Source organism: Pelodiscus sinensis, chromosome 20 (assembly GCF_049634645.1).
Source record: "Pelodiscus sinensis isolate JC-2024 chromosome 20, ASM4963464v1, whole genome shotgun sequence".
Taxonomy (NCBI): domain Eukaryota; kingdom Metazoa; phylum Chordata; order Testudines; family Trionychidae; genus Pelodiscus; species Pelodiscus sinensis.
In genome coordinates, this window is record NC_134730.1 from 2703896 (window position 1) to 2720129 (window position 16234).

The 16234-nt window shown below is 65.4% G+C and overlaps 1 protein-coding gene across 1 annotated transcript in view; it reads left to right on the plus strand.

Annotated features, from left to right (window-relative positions):
- Window positions 1–1800: 1800 nt before the first annotated feature.
- USP43 (ubiquitin specific peptidase 43) overlaps window positions 1801–16234 on the plus strand; it is an 85908-nt gene continuing 71474 nt past the window's right edge. The window contains exon 1 of the mRNA XM_075903490.1: window positions 1801–2522. Within this exon, the coding sequence (XP_075759605.1) occupies window positions 1962–2522 (561 nt within the window). The 5' untranslated portion in view covers window positions 1801–1961. The remainder of the gene's footprint in view (window positions 2523–16234) is intronic.

Genomic DNA, 16234 nt, shown 5'->3' on the forward strand with positions numbered 1-16234 from the left:
GCTGGCCTGAGTCTCTCTGGGCTTCAGTTCCCCGGCTTTCTGCCCTGGGAGGATGAATTTGTTGCCAAGTGCTGGGAAACTTCACTTGAACCCCCCCTCTCCTCCCCTGCGGCGACCTGGCTGTGCCTCGTGAGCGGGTTGGGGAGGACCAACGAGCTCAGCAGGCCCTGGGAGCGGAGGGGAGAAGGCAGCCCAGGGAGGAGGTGCTGGGAAGGGAGGCAGGGGGCAGAGCCAGAACCAAGAAGGCTTCCGGGGAGGAGAGATCCCGTCCCTCCCCAGCCTTGCCGGGCCAGCGCTGGGTGCTGGGTGGCCAGGTCTGCAAAGCCAGTGGGACAGGCCCTGCAACCGCGCTCCAGGGCCCGGTCGGCAACGGAAGGTCTCTGGGCAGCCACTGCAGGCGGGAGGGAAGCCGGGAGCAGGAGCTTGCCCTGGCCCAGAGCACACCAAAGCCCTGCGGATGTCCCGGGCCCAGCGGGAACCTAAGCAGGCAGACGCCCGCCCTTGGCCACTCCGGGGAACGAGCCCTGGAAAGTGAAAGCGATTTGCAAGGAAATAGAATTGATCCCGCCCCGCTTAGTGTCTCTCCGCAAAACCACCTGGACCGGCCGGCCGGTTTCTGCAGTCTCCTCTGTGGAGGGGGAGAGGGGCTGCCTGACAGGATCCCTTTAAATGTCATGGGGCCAAACTCGCCCTTGGTGCAAACACCATGGCAGGTAATGGAGATACACCAGGGATGAATTTGGCCCAAAGTCCTCAGCAAGCAGGAACATACAGACCTTTACAGCAGCCTGAGAGAAATGGCAACGTGGGGGGCCATGCGCCCCAGGGCCTGCAGGTGGCATGTCATGCCCTGGTCCGGGCAGTCCACTCCACAGATACAGGACACTTCTTTGCTGGATCTCAGGCCTTATCTCTACTAGGGAAATGGCTCTGGTTTAACTAGGTGAGTTTAAACCCCGAATGTAGAGACGTTGAAATTGGTGTAACGACTCCCTAAGTCAGAGGATACAAGCTGAACTGCTGGAAGCCAGGGCTGAACCAGTGTTACGTGCATCTGCATTGGGGGCTGCATCAGCGCCACTAGGGTTGTGTCGACACGACCCCTCCATGTCAGTGAGCAGCCGGCGGCATCCACACTGGTGTGTAGCTACAACGCGGCAAAGGGCACTGGGAGACGGTGCGGGCTCTGCCGTCCGCCATGGCCACAGTCTTTCCCCGTGGAGGGAGATGGCGCTCAGGCGAGTGCAGAGCTGCACAGTGTATGCTCTCGGGGACCAGAGGCCCAACCTGGCTGTAGCCTGGGCTGGCGGAGGCCGGCCTGAGGCTCTGTCAGGGTGAGGGCCAGGGCTAGACCCCCGGAGCTAGTGAAACCAAGAGGGTGAGAAAACAAACAGGTGGGGCTGCTAGTCCCCTGGCCCTACCCAGGACGAGAGCTGGGTGGGCAGTATGGGGCCAGACCCCACAGAGCACGGGGGGCCTAGGCTGCTCTCCTCACAGCGGCCTGCTCGCCCTGCTCTCCTGTGGAGGGGCGTTCCGCCGTTCCCGGCCCGCGGCAGGAAAGGGGCGTGGCGTCCCCTCTCCTCTGCCGGCTAGCCCGGCTCTCCGCTCTCGGGGCGGGCAATGCAAACAGCGGACCCGGCCGCCCCCCCCGCGCTCCGGCCGGCAGCGCAGCGCTCCAGGCCGGGCTGAGCCGATGCCGCTTCTCGCCACCAGCAGCAGCAGCGGCTCGCGCGAAGAGCAGCCCCCCCCGCGGATCCGATTCCAGCAGGGGGAGGAGCTCGGCGCTGCCCCTTCGCGCAGCCGGAGCCCGGGAGCGCCCGGCAGCCGGACCCGGACCCGCGCCCGCCAGCATGCCCAGCGCTGGCCCGGGCAGCTCGGCCGGCCCGCGGGCGCGCAGCCGGCGCCGGGGAGCGCAGCGCGCAGCGGGCGGCAGGTGAAGCCGGCGCCTGGCGGGGCAGGAGATGGGCGAGCAGCCGCCGGCGGGGGACGGGAGCGGGGCCAGCCCGCCGCCCGGCCCGGAACCCCCCGGGCGGCGGCGCGGGGCCCGGCGCCGAACCCTGCGCGCCCTGGGCAGCCTCCTCAGCCGCCTGCTGCAAACTTTGGGCGCCTTGTCGCGCGTCGGGGCGGGGCGGCCCGGGAGCCGCCGGGGGGGCGCGGAGCCGGAGGACGACGAGGGGGGGTTCCGGTGCCCCCCGCCGGCCGGGCCCCCCGGCGCAGCCCAGCCGCAGGAGCAGGCCGGGGGAGGCAGCGGCTGGGCGGAGGCGCGGCGCTCCTGGAGCCCGCCGGGGGGCCCGGCCGAGGGGCGGCCCCCCGGGGCGCAGGGGCTGAAGAACCACGGGAACACCTGCTTCATGAACGCCGTGGTGCAGTGCCTGAGCAACACCGACCTGCTGGCCGAGTTCCTGGGCCTGGAGCGGTACCGCGCCCGTGGCCTGCCCGGAGAGGTCACCCAGCACCTGGCGGCCCTGGTCCGGGCGCTCTGGACACAGGATTACACCCCCCAGCTCTCCGTGGAGTTTAAGGTAGGAGGGGAAGCTGGGCTGCTGCCCACAGGTTTGGGCACGGGGCGCCTGCCAGGCTCACTGGGGTACAGGGGCTGTGGGCGCAGGGCTGTGTAACCCTAACCTTAACTCTGCCCCAAAGGCAACCTTAACTCTGCCCCAAAGGCAACCTTAACTCTGCCCAAAGGCAACCTTAACTCCATCCCCTACCTCTACTGATCAAAATCACACCACGCAGTGGCAACCAGCCTGTGCCAGATAGATGCTGGTACTTCCAGGCTCCTCTTACCTTAACAAGGAGTCACCCTAGTGATGGGTCTCCACCCCCTCCCCCAATATCCTGTCACCCTAAGCCCAGGCTTGGCAGTGCCTCCCTACCCATAGGGGGTGGGCAGCTGTGTTTGGTTGTGGGGTGGGAGGTGGGCTCAGGCCGGTAGGCAGGTGCAGCTGGCCACACAGCTGGGGGATAAGAGGTTATCTCAGCAAGAGAGCAGGTTGCCTCGGGGGGCCTGATCCTGCTGTTGGCTGCACTGGGGCCGATCCAGAGTCACTCTCCTGAAGACATGCTGATGTAACTGCACATTGTTCTGTCTGGGCAGAGCCCCATGGCAGAGCCCCGGAGCTTCCTGGGGCCTGTACTGGTACAGGCTGTGCCCGCCTGGGAAAACTTGCAGTTTAGGCGTGCGGGTAACAGCCGGTCTTGGAGACCCCACTCGTGTGAGCAATGCCTGGCCCTGTGTCGAGGGGGAATCTCTCGCAATCTCCCCGAGCCTCAGTTTCCCTGCTGCAAAACAGGGAGTGACGCTGAGCCACCTGTGCAGCGTGTTGAGAGCCCCGGGGAACAAGGCTGGCGAGAGCGAAGGGCAGCGTGTCTAGCCGTGTGCCCAGGTCCCCTGCAGGATGTGCCATCTGGCTGTCCTCTGGCACAGGCTCTGGGAAGTCCCTGTGCTGTGCAGCGGGCTTAGTGGAAGATGAACATGGACTATTTATCACTGACTAATTGCTGAGAAGCCTCTTCCCTCGTCACTCTGCTGGTGGGAAGCTGAGCCTGCCTCTGGGGCGTTGGGAGCCGGCCCTCTGCTTGACCTGCCCCCTTCCAGCTCTTTCCCCACAGGGCAGCTGAGCCAGGGCCGGTGTAGGTAGCATGAGCTCTGGGGAGGGGCACGAGCCTCCCTCACCTCCCCCGCTGGCACAGGCTGCCACCCGGTCGGGGCAGCCCCCGGGAGTGGCCGCTGGGTGCAGATCTTTCGCTGGGCCCTGCCATGGGAGGAGCGGAGGCTCCCAGGGTCTGCGAGCGGAGACTGGAATGCGGCCGGGAGCTGCCCGGAGCAGGACTGTGATTAGCAGGGCGGGGTCCCGTTTCCAGCCTCTCTGCACACCTTGAAAGGGCCTTTGGCCATGGGGCGGCTCAGCGAGTGGATGGCGGCAGAGGCTGGGCTGGGGGCCGGGGCAATGGGTGGCAGATGGTGGTTGTCACTTCTACCGCAGGCGTCCTGCTATTGTAAGGATGGGCCCAATCTGCCTGTGTAAATACGGGTAATGGCCAGAAGCTCCCTCTTCCCCAGACAGCTGCCTTCCTAGGCCCCCCACGGGCAAAAAGTTCCTGCTTTAACTCTGCATTTCCTCCCCGGGGTGGCTGTCTGCCTGGGCCGCAATTTCCTCCCAGTGTTTAATCTCCCTGGAAAACAAGCTTTCCCCTGGCAAAGCGCAAGAGCTGGGAGGTGAGAGGCTGCAGCGCCGCGTAGCCTGTCCATCCGCGCCCACATAGCCTGTCCATCCGCGCCCACATAGCCTGTCCATCCGCGCCCACATAGCCTGTCCATCCGCGCCCACAGCGCCTGTCCATCCGCGCCCACAGCGCCTTCTCGTTTCAGATCGCCCCTCGGGAGCATGCTCCCTGCAGCGAGCCGGCGCTCTGTGCCCCGTGGCCTGGCACGTCAGCCTGCCGTGGCCGAGGTGGCAAAGGCGCATTGAGTCGTGTGGGGAGCCCTGCTGGATGCTCTCCAGGTGTGACTCTGTGGCGCGTGGGTGTCCCAAAGGACCTCGCTGCCCCACACGTCCCTGCAGATCCGTCTCGAGCTTTGGCTCATGGGTGGAGCCCACTAATATTTCACAGGGAGCGTTTCCCTTTCCAAGCCGGACCGGAAAGAAGGGGCGATTCCCGACCCAGCCGGCAGCCCAGCAGCGCTCCACAGGTGTTTGGGTCGGGGGGGGCAGATTAACATGACGGTGACTCCTGACCTCGGCCCACGGGGTGGGGGACACGCCGTGCGGAGCAGGGGCGTGTGGTCTGCGGAGGAGCCCAGCGTCCTTGGGGAAAGCGGCGTCGCCCCACTGCCCTGCCGTGTGCTCTGGAAATGGCTGCTGGTCGGAGCGGCCATCTGGGAGGCAGGTGCTGGCTTCCATTCCTACTCCTGCTGCGGGCCGGCCTGTGCAGGTCCCCTGCCTGCTTTCCTGCCCACGCCTCTGCCCACCCGGAGCGGAGCGGCTCTGGTGCATGGCAGGCCAAAGCGCCACTCGCTGTCCACGCTGACAGCAACTTACGCTGGGAAAATTTCCCAGCTTGGGCTCGAATACAGACCCGCCGGTGCCCGGTGGAGCCGATCGTGGGCCGCCGAGGGCTGGCTCAGCGCGGGTGGCAGGGGGACGTGGGGTTGTGCTCAGGCAGGACTCTGCCGTGCCCGTGCCCCGCCATCTGTTGGAGCATTCCCACGCCAGGAAAGTCCCTCGTCTTTGGCCTCTGGCTCGGGATGGAAGCCAGGGCGTTTGGCCCCGTGGCGGGGTAGCTCTGCCAGCGGGTTGGGTTGGGGCATGCTGGCGTGCTGCAGCCACGTGAACTGGCAGTGAACCTGGGCTGGGCTCCTAGGACCCAGCCCAGCACATCGCAGAGGGAAGGAATGAACAGCCCTATTGAGAGCTGCTCCCGGCGCCCGGTCGATTTCACATTCCTGGCCAGCAGGATCTCCCCTTCTCCGCTTCCCTCCCGCTTGGGAGGGAGCAATGGGCCCCGTTGTGTGCCACACAGATGAGCTGTTGTGTGAGCAGCCCCCTCGGTAACCCTAGCCGGGGGGCTGTGCCTGGGAACGCACGGGGCTGGCCGTGCACAGCATGGCGGGGGGAGACCCAGTGGCTGGTCTCCTTGAGTAGGCGCCAGAGGGGAGACAGCCCGAGAGCGGCCTGCGATGTGCCGCTGACTGGGAGGCGAGCAGTCATGCCTAGTGGGTGGAGCAGGGCCGAAGTCAAACCCCAGGGATTGGAGCTGAGAGTCAGGACCTGGCTACTGGGGTAAGGCAAGGCGGGTGCCAGGGCAGGCAGGATGGGCTCCAGGAGGGGGTGCAGCTGGGAACAAGCGGGCGCAGAAGCGGTTGCAGCCGTGAACGAATACTTTGAGCAGCCCCTGCCCTGCTGCCGCTGGGCTTTAGAGCTGGGCTTTGGACTCCTCCCGCCAGCAGGTTGTGTAGCCAGTCGGGCAGTTGGGCTCCGTAGGGCCCCGGTTCCTGCGCAGTGGGCACGTCTGCAGGGAGACACCCGACCCGCTCCGCTGAGTCTCCGAGCCCGGGGAGCCGGCCCCTTTGGGCTGGGGCAGCAGAGCCCTGCGAGTCGGTCAGCTGGCCAGGCTCCGGGACCCAGCGCCGCGGGCGTTTCTTGCGGCGGAGTCCGAGCTGGGCTCGGGCGCCCTTTGCTCCTGGCTCCCCGGGCGGCAGAAATTCGCAGGGCAGGACGCATTGTTCTGAGTTGAAAAAAGGACAAACGCTTGCAGTGGGGCCAAACGTACTGCCTCGCCAGTGAGCTCCGGCCCCTCCCGCCCCTGCCTGCTGATTTCGCACGGCCCCGTCTCCGGGTCTGCCGCTTCCCGCCCCGAAGCTCTGTGCTCAGCCCCCGGAGACACCTGCTCGGATATAAATGGCCTCCGACTGCTTCTCCCGCCAATTAACAGCTCTGGCAATTTACAGCCCTTGTGTGGCGCCCTGGCCCACGTTAGGCTGCTCGGCTTTTGATGTTTGACTTCCCTTGGAAGCCGCGTATATAGTGGCTGGCTCCCTCCTTATATAGTTGCTTGGGGTTCGTCCCTGGCTGGAATCTCTCTCCCCCCTCCCCCCGCCAGCTGGCAAGGAATCGGGCAGCCCCAGCCAGAGATGCTGCTGCGGAACAGTCGGCACAAAGCCGCGCTCTCATCCCCAGGCTCCGTGACCTTGTGGGCCAATCCCCCGACTGTCCCAGGCTCCGGAGAGGGCCGGGGTAGCTGGGAGCCAGCCGCGCTTTCCTGGACGGGGGCGTGTCAGTCACACCTGCAGACAGAGGGATCCCCGCAGACTCCCGGCTGCCTCCCGCTCTGCTCCGGTGCAGCCTGCACGGCCAGCGCTTGCTCGCAGACGCCCTGGGAATTCCCTCTACAGGCGGGGGACCCGGTCGCTCCTGGCCGCCAGCTGGATGGGCGCGCCGCACTGCACGCTGCTCTCCCTTAATGGGCTGTGGGTTTGCCTGGTGCTTTCCTGCTCTGCGTTTCCAGCCTTGTGCTGCCCGCCCTGGCCTTTCTTTTACGCTTATATAGTGGCTGGCTCCCTCCTTATATCCCATCCTTTATCAGCAAGCAGCCCTCGCACACACGTGTGTATGCTTGCACGCTCTCGTGCACATGCACAAGTCAGGCCTCTGACTCGCTGGGCAGAGGCACATTAGCAACTACTCAAACAGCGGCAGAGTCGCGTTAGGGAAGACGGGTTTACACAGGTTGGGGGTTGTTTGCGTAGGGTCTTCTCCAGCCGTACGCCTGTACTGAGGAGGGATGTAGGCTTATGCTTAGTGGGTAATGGAGTAGTCACACGATTAGTTGTGCACCCCCCTCCCCCCGCTGCCTCTATCAGAGAGAGGCAGTAAGGGGGGGAGCAGGCGCCAGTGGTGGGGGGAGTCAGCTTAAAAGCCGGATCCCCCCCAGCACCAGCTCCACAGGGGGCAGGGGAGGCAGAGGCGATAGTTGATTAAGTGAAACTTAACATCCCTAGCGCTGGGCTGGCCAGGAGAGAGCGGAGGTGAAACGTGCCCGTCAGTGCTCAGACTGCGGCATTGCGTACTGCAGGGCTGGGATTTGCAGAGGAGCCGGGTGCCCAACCCCCTTTGGCAGTTGAGCCTCTGGGAGTTGAGCGCTCAAGTGCAGCTGGAAGCAGTTGAGGCAAGGGGGGTGGGGCCGGCTCCTTGCGCAGCCAGTGCTGGTCTCAGCGGGGGTCTCCAGGCATCGCTCGAATAGCTGGTGTCTGGGAGCAGGAGAAAGGGGGAGGCTGTGAATGCCGCGCCAGGGACCGATGAGCTGTCGGCAGTGGGGGGCAGCGACTCTCCTGAGGATCCCACAAGGTCCCATTTCCAAATGGGGGGCCACCTTCTCCCCGTCTGGCCAGTAGCCTGAGTCAAGGGCGCAGGTGCCCGAGGGCGTCGCCCTGCTGGCCCCCGAGTCCTGGCGTCGCCCGTCACTGCGCCACGCAGAGCGCTCGGAGACAGCGAAAGCCGCAGGCGAGGCACGTGTGGAACCCAGCCACGTCGTAACGGGCAGCAGCCGGCAGGTCGTGTCCCTCCCCTGTACGTGATTGGACCAGCTCGTTGTAGAGCGGGGAACGTGCTGTTTGACTTGGGGTGCCTAATGGGGCGGAGGTGCCTAAATCACTTAGGCACTCTGGGAAATGTTGCAAGGCGCCAGCAGAACCCTGTGGGATAAGAACAAGAGGCCGCTGGAGTAAAAGAGCAAACACTTTTCGACAGGGCACCGTTGTCCTGCGGAACTCGCCGCCACCAGGTCTCACTGTGGCCCGCTTGGACAGGATTAAAGGAGGAGCAGCTCCGTATGTGAGCGTGAGAACGTGCACAGTGAAATTGCAAGAGGAAGAATATTACAGGCGTGTAAATCTTGCTCGCTGCAGGCAGAAAGAGGCCCTGAGCGGTGGGGGCAGGTAGCACAGAATTGTTTGTTGTGGCAACTGTTGTCCCTTTCTCTGGCACATCTGGCCACGGTCTCAGGGGGATGCTGGGTTTGGATGGACCATGGTCTGGACACTCCTGTGCTTCTCAGTGAGGGGCAGCCATGATGCTTTTCCTACGCGCACCTCTTGCTGTAACAGACCCATTGCCTGTCTCCTGGGGCAGGAGGAGAGTCTTACCCAAAGCCTCGGGGCTCCACGAGGTCATGGTGTCGTACAGGAGTGGGAGATGGCAGGACCTGGGTTCTGCTCCCTGCTCTGCTACTGACTCCCAGCCTGACCTTGGGCATGTCACGTCGTCTTTTGGTGCCTCAGTTTCCCCACCTGTGAACTAGGGGTAGTGAACTTGGTCTCGCCAGCCAGCTCAAGCTTGTGGCAGAAGGGCACAACTGGAGGGCTGGGCTGGGTTAGTGCCTGAAGGCAGGGCTGTGAGTGGAGGTTGTGACTTCACCTGAGGGCGGTTTATTGTGCGGCTGTCTCCCCTAGGGCCACTGTCCATGCCATTCCCCTCTGTGCGTAACATGCTACAGCTGCACAGTCCCAGCACCGGGGCAGCTCAGATCCCATCCCCCCAAGGTGCAGATTCTCAGGGTGCTGGACCACCCATCCCTTTGGGGCAGACCCCCCAGGCTTCCCACAAGCAGGGGTCAGCTGGGCCTTGGGCCCCTACAGGATGGAAGGGCACCGGGCTGGGCAGCTGCTGAGGAGGAAGGTCACCGGGCCCTGGAGCAGGGGGAAGGTCCCGAGGCCTGTTGCCGTGTCCTGCTGCGTGGGCACAGAGCCTGCCAGCCTGGCACGAGGCAGCCGGGCAGGGTGGCTTGGCTCTTCCAGGGGACTCGTGCCCGCTGGCAAGCGATGCTCTGAGCAGCCTCAGTCTGAGGCCGGCCTTACCATGAGGAGAACTGAGGCGGCCGCCTCAGGTGCCAGACTGGGGGGGGAAGGGCCACTAGGCCCAGAGAATAGAGACCTTGCAACGCGCCGGGCGCGTCTCCCCCACCCTCCGAATGCCCCGGGGGCCAGGCGCCGGGCGCGTCTCCCCCACCCTCCGAATGCCCCGGGGGCCAGGCGCCAGGTGGGTTCCAGGCTGCTGCCGTTTCCCCGGAGGAGGCTGCAGGCCGGCTGTGAAAGGGTTAACGCGCCTGCTCCCCTCGGTGACCCCAAAGAGCCGGCGGGCGGGTGGGGCAGGGGAGCCTGGTCTGTAGCCGCTCGCTGGCTCCGCGCCGGCCGGAGGGAGCTCGGTGGCTGGGAAGGGCAGACGGAGCCCAGCCTACGTGGGCTCCCTGCTCCCCTGGCACGCAGCCCCCAAAGTGCCCGTGCTTCTCTGCCAGCAGGGCCCTGCTCCAGGCCTGGGCCCCCCACAGGCCGCACGTGCTGCTGGGCCGGCCCCGGCTCCGTCTGGGGCAGGAAACGCCAGTTGCCGCCGCGTGGAGACTAGGGATGGCAAATCCCCTTGGAAGGGGTAACCGAGTTAAGGGGGAGGCGGGGAGCCCTCTTCAGCCCAGCTGGAACCCCCCTCCCCCCCGCACGGCAGGCAGGGGCCACACAGGGCCAGAGCAGCCCCTGTCCGTGGGGGGCCCCGAGGGGCTGGAGCTGCCCCCTCCGGCTGCAGCCCTCCCAGTTCAATGTTCGGATCCCAAGTGGAGACCAGCCCCGCCCCTCGAGGTGTCTGCGCCTGCCGCGGGGTGGCTGGGGGCTCCCTGGACGAGGCTGTTCAGGCTCTTTCCGCTCTCAGAGCATCCGGAGAGAGCTGCAGGCTCAGCCTCTTCCTGCTCCGCTCCCTGCCCACGGCGGGGCCCCGGGCCCCTGGACCCCGCTGTGGTGCCTGGCCGTGCGGGGGGGGGGGGGGGGGGCGCTGGGCCCTGGCTCTGGTGTCTGGCCACGCGGGGGAGGGAGGCTGGGCTCCGCTGTGGTGCCTGGCCACGCGGGGGGGTAGGGGAGCTGGGGGGCTGGGCTCCATTGTGGTGCCTGGCCACGCGGGGGGGTGGGGGGCCTGGGCTCCGCTGTGGTACCTGGCCACGCAGCAGGGCTCTGGTCTCCTTTTGAACCCTCATTGCTGCCTGAGAGCCTGGGGCTGGGGAGGCCCTGCCGGGAAGAGGGAATTCCAGGGAGGTCCCGCCTGCGTCAGGCTGCAGGGAGCAGAGGCGCCTGGGGAAGAGACCGAGGTGCCGTGGGAGGCTAGTGGCCGGGCGCCGCCCCGACAGGCCGTTCCGGGTTGGTCGCCAGTTCCAGGGCCCCAGGGAAGTCAGGAATGAAGAGCTGAGCTGGGGGGGGCGGGGGGCTGGCGTGCAGAGCGCGGCTGCTGGGCTGCGGGAACCCGCGTGCGGCCAAACCCGGGGGCGCTCGCAAGCACGAGTCCATTAGTGACGAGCTCCTCCGGTATCCACCGGGCTCCATTGGGGGGGCTGCAGGAGACGCTTGAGCGCGCCGGGGAAGGCGGTTATGTAAGATCTCCCCAGGGCTTTGCCTTTGGAGAGACAGGGCTGTGTTCCTCTCGCCGTCCAGTTTCCGAGTTCAGTGTGTTTGCGGGTCACCTCTGGGTAGCTCCGAGTGACACAGCTCTGGGGTCCTCCCGGGGTAGCGCTCCGAGTGACACAGCTCTGGGGTCCTCCCGGGGTAGCGCTCCGAGTGACACAGCTCTGGGGTCCTCCCGGGGTAGCGCTCCGAGTGACACAGCTCTGGGGTCCTCCCGGGGTAACGCTCCGAGGGACGTGGCGCCGGGCTCCTCCCGGGGTAACGCTCCGAGGGACACGGCTCTGGGGTCCTCCCGGGGTAACGCTCCGAGGGACACGGCGCCGGGCTCCTCCCGGGGTAACGCTCCGAGGGATGCGGCGCCGGGGTCCTCCCGGGGTAACGCTCCGAGGGACACGGCGCCGGGCTCCTCCCGGGGTAACGCTCCGAGGGACGCGGCGCCGGGCTCCTCCCGGGGTAACGCTCCGAGGGACGCGGCGCCGGGCTCCTCCCGGGGTAACGCTCCGAGGGACACGGCGCCGGGCTCCTCCCGGGGTAACGCTCCGAGGGACGCGGCGCCGGGGGTCCTCCCGGGGTAACGCTCCGAGGGACACGGCGCCGGGCTCCTCCCGGGGTAACGCTCCGAGGGACACGGCGCCGGGCTCCTCCCGGGGTAACGCTCCGAGGGACGCGGCGCCGGGGGTCCTCCCGGGGTAACGCTCCGAGGGACGCGGCGCCGGGCTCCTCCCGGGGTAACGCTCCGAGGGACACGGCGCCGGGCTCCTCCCGGGGTAACGCTCCGAGGGACGCGGCGCCGGGGGTCCTCCCGGGGTAACGCTCCGAGGGTCGCGGCGCCGGGTTCCTCCCGGCTCCTCGTCCCCCAGCCACTGATCTCCGGGCAGCCTGGTGTGAATCTGGAGTCCCTGCTTTTGGGCTGGATTGGTGCCACGTGGGCAGCAAGTCGGGATTCTGCCTCTTGCAGCCGCCATTGCCAGCTCTTACGGGAGCCCTGCCCCCCAGTTTCCCTTTCTCTGTGGGGCTTTGGGGCCTCCCACGTTCTCCCTCCGCTCTGCCCACGGGTGCCCATGTCCCCTGCGTCCCCCAGCCTGGCCTGGCTCGCTTCCCGCTGCCTAACCTTTGTCGCCAAGGCGCTATTGATCTGCAAACCTGTTTTTCCAGCCCCCAGGAAGGTTGGGCAGCCAGGCAGAGCTGGCAGGCGGCTGGCCTGTTGGCCCTGGGCGTGGGTGGGGATGCTGGGTGGCAGAGGGAAGGGCAAACTCCTCCAGCGAGGACACCGGGGGGGCTGCTCCCCTTGTGTCCCAGCCTTGCCTGGCTCCCCTTCCTGGGCTGGACACGCCCCTAGGACTGCAGTCCGGGAGCAGCTTCTGGGTCCCCTCTCTGGCTGCCGTCGGGGGGGGGGGGCAGCGCCACTCCGAGCCCCCCTGGATGCTGGCCCTGTGGCAGGTGAACTGGGCCCCTGTTATCCTGTGGCTCCCGCTGCCAGGCCCCGCTCCCTATCTTCCTTGCCATGCAGCTGGGTGTGATGGACCGGGCCGTGTCTGGGCACAGCTGAGGGCATCCGCTCAGGGCGAATTGCTCAACTTCGGGGCTCCTTACAGCCCCCAGACTGGTGACCTCCCCAAACAGGCCACAAACCAGTCCCACCGAGCGCTTCAGCCGCCTGCCTGAAGCCTCACGAGCAAAACCCCTCCGACACTCCAGCAACGCCCCGGGCCTCATACACAGATGGGGGGTCCTAGCACCCAATCCCACCTACCCCGAACAAGTTCTGTCCGGTTCCAAGAAACCAGCCACAGATCCCTGGTCAATTTACCCTTTGGACCTTACCCACAAATCACGCTGGGCCAATCCTTTAGCATCTAACAACTAAAGGTTTATTATTACAAGAAAGAAAAGCATGAGAGTCAGGTTGTTAAAGGAATAGTACGTTACATGCACCGAATCTCCCAGTTCTTGGTGCAGGCTCTAGCAGAGATGTTACAGCTGCTGGTTTAAAAGTTCTTGTTGTGCATCCTAGGATCAGGATGGGTTCACAGGTCTTCCGGGCTCTTCCATCCCTGCAATGCTGCCTCTGGGATGAAGTGCTGAGCTGAGAACCAAATGGAGTCCCCCACATGGCCTCTTTATACCTCCTTCCTGGCCTCTCCTTGGCCGCAGCCGGTCACCTGGCCGTCAGCCTCTCTCTGCTGCAGCTCTTAGGCCTCCGCCCTCAGGCTTTAGGTGTGTCCTTGGCCCATCAAGTGCCATTGTCCCACAGGGCCTCACTAATTAGCATGTTCATAGGCTCTGCCCAATGCTCAACCACGTTCAGAGAAATATTCAGTTTCCACACAGATTACAGATACCTACCTACTCACACAGACATTATACACTCACATAAATAGCGTACACAGGATCAGCAAACAGTCAGCTTCTATTCAATACCTCACATGGCCCCCTTTTATACCATTGTTGGGGCCAGCACCCCCACCTATGGGTGCAGCCATGATCTGGCTGCTCCCCTCAAGATCCAGTAACGTGACACCCCCAACACAAAACTGACGCAGGACGTGATGCCAGTAACATCACTGAGGGCATCACCGGCCTCCCCATGCTTTGGCTCTGTGTCATCACATGTTCTAACCCAATGTTAGAAACAGCAGTACAGAGCTGGATCAGTGTATGAGAACCCAGTTCGCCAAAAATAGGCTTCATTACTGCAAGGTCTGTCATAGCAACAACCACATCCTTGCATTGTCTTAGAATCCCAAGGTAAAACTTGGTAAGACCCAGAACTAATTGGATCTGCCTTTGTAGCATGATCCCCATGTATGTCAGGTGATTTTGCCCAGAGTTGAAGAAAGTAGTGAATTTATCCAGGCCAGCTCTGGCAACTCTCTGAACCACAATTAACATTGTGTGAATGCAGGTATTCTCATCCCAAATAGTGTAGGCATTTTCGCACTTATCCACGAAAACAAAATGGTGGCGTGCCTCAGTTTCCCTTTTCCACACAGGACCTTCTGGCTGGAACCTTTTTTGTCCTGTAAGAAGTTCCTGGACCAGTTACAAGCATTAACCATGAAATATCAACATTACAATGTCCTTTTATGTACAGCCTGTCACTGGGCACATTCCCTGACAAGTTACAAGGTGTTTCCATAAGATCAGGCACATCATACACCCTTACGATTCTCTGCAGCAATAATCCATTGGTTACAAGAATTAACATCGGTAACAAGAACAATCCTATCTCGGGTGCATAGTGACATTCTCCATCAGGCCCCTTCTCTGGCCCCACCCCATTGCAGTTTTGGCCCCTCAGGTTCAACCTGCAAATCTTCTTGGCCAAAGCAAGTCCTGCCCCTCCCCCTTGTCCTGTGGGCTCCAGGCCTGAAACCTCTGGCCTGCCCAAGACAAAGGGCTGGCTGGGTGTGACTCCCTGGCTCACAATGGCCCTGGAATTCTCCCCCTTCCCCCACTCAGTGGGGTAACAGCAGTGAGCTGTAGACTCCCAAGTCTCTCCTCTGTCCCTCTCTAACCTCTGTTTCCACATGGAACCAGATATCAACCTCCCTGATTGAGTATGAGTGTCCACCGTGTCCAGAGATGGGAGCATAACTGCCATCTCCTGCGTCCTAGGGAGAGTGACCACACAGCCATTCTGCTCTGCATACTTAGCTACACAGCCCTTCTCCTGAATCTGAGACACTAAGTTCCCACTCTCCTCCTTCACCTGGGAACAATCCTGTCCCACACACACTGACTTCCCAGCAAGCTGGTCACCCACAGTCACTGGGTCATCAGCCTGCTCCAGTTCTCTGGCTGTTCCTGCCTCATCTGGAACAACCCTCAGTCCCTCCGAGACTTCTCCACCCCCATCCACACTGGGTTTGTCCACATCCAAGTCAGTGGAGTCACTGCTAATGGACAATTTCTGTCCGTCAGGCGCTGCAACAAGCGCCTCACACAACAAGCTGCTGCCGTTTCCAGGCAGAGCTTTCTCCTGAACGCCTTCCCCAAGCCAGGCCCTGTCACCTCCCACAGTCACTGCAACCTGCTCGCTACAAGCACTGCCAGGACTCTCCTCCCTATGAGCTTCCTTAAGCAGCAGTTCACCCTTCCCTGGCTCTGCAGCAGCCTTGCCCTGCTGAGCCCCAACCAACTCCTCCTGCAATTCCTTGAGTCCTCCCCCTCCGGCCGGCCCCCCGGGTAAGCGGGGCAGCCCGCCTCCCTCCCCCTCCGGCCGGCCCCCGGGTAAGCGGGGCAGCCCGCCTCCCTCCCCCTCCGGCCGGCCCCCGGGTAAGCGGGGCAGCCCGCCTCCCTCCCCCTCCGGCCGGCCCCCGGGTAAGCGGGGCAGCCCGCCTCCCTCCCCCTCCGGCCGGCCCCCGGGTAAGCGGGGCAGCCCGCCTCCCTCCCCCTCCGGCCGGCCCCCGGGTAAGCGGGGCAGCCCGCCTCCCTCCCCCTCCGGCCGGCCCCCGGATAAGCGGGGCAGCCCGTCTCCCTCCCCCTCCGGCCGGCCCCCGGGTAAGCGGGGCAGCCCGCCTCCCTCCCCCTCCGGCCGGCCCCCGGGTAAGCGGGGCAGCCCGCCTCCCTCCCCCTCCGGCCGGCCCCCGGGTAAGCGGGGCAGCCCGCCTCCCTCCCCCTCCCGCCGGCCCCCGGGTAAGCGGGGCAGCCCGCCTCCCTCCCCCTCCCGCCGGCCCCCGGGTAAGCGGGGCAGCCCGCCTCCCTCCCCCTCCCGCCGGCCCCCGGGTAAGCTGGGCAGCCCGCCTCCCTCCCCCTCCCGCCGGCCCCCGGGTAAGCTGGGCAGCCCGCCTCCCTCCCCCTCCGGCCGGCCCCCGGGTAAGCGGGGCAGCCCGCCTCCCTCCCCCTCCGGCCGGCCCCCCGGGTAAGCGGGGCAGCCCGCCTCCCTCCCCCTCCGGCCGGCCCCCGGGTAAGCGGGGCAGCCCGCCTCCCTCCCCCTCCGGCCGGCCCCCGGGTAAGCGGGGCAGCCCGCCTCCCTCCCCCTCCGGCCGGCCCCCGGGTAAGCGGGGCAGCCCGCCTCCCTCCCCCTCCGGCCGGCCCCCGGGTAAGCGGGGCAGCCCGCCTCCCTCCCCCTCCCGCCGGCCCCCGGGTAAGCGGGGCAGCCCGCCTCCCTCCCCCTCCCGCCGGCCCCCGGGTAAGCGGGGCAGCCCGCCTCCCTCCCCCTCCGGCCGGCCCCCGGGTAAGCGGGGCAGCCCGCCTCCCTCCAACCTCTGGCCGGCCCCCGGGTAAGCGGGGCAGCCCGCCTCCCTCCCCCTCCGGCCGGCCCCCGGGTAAGCGGGGCAGCCCGCCTCCCTC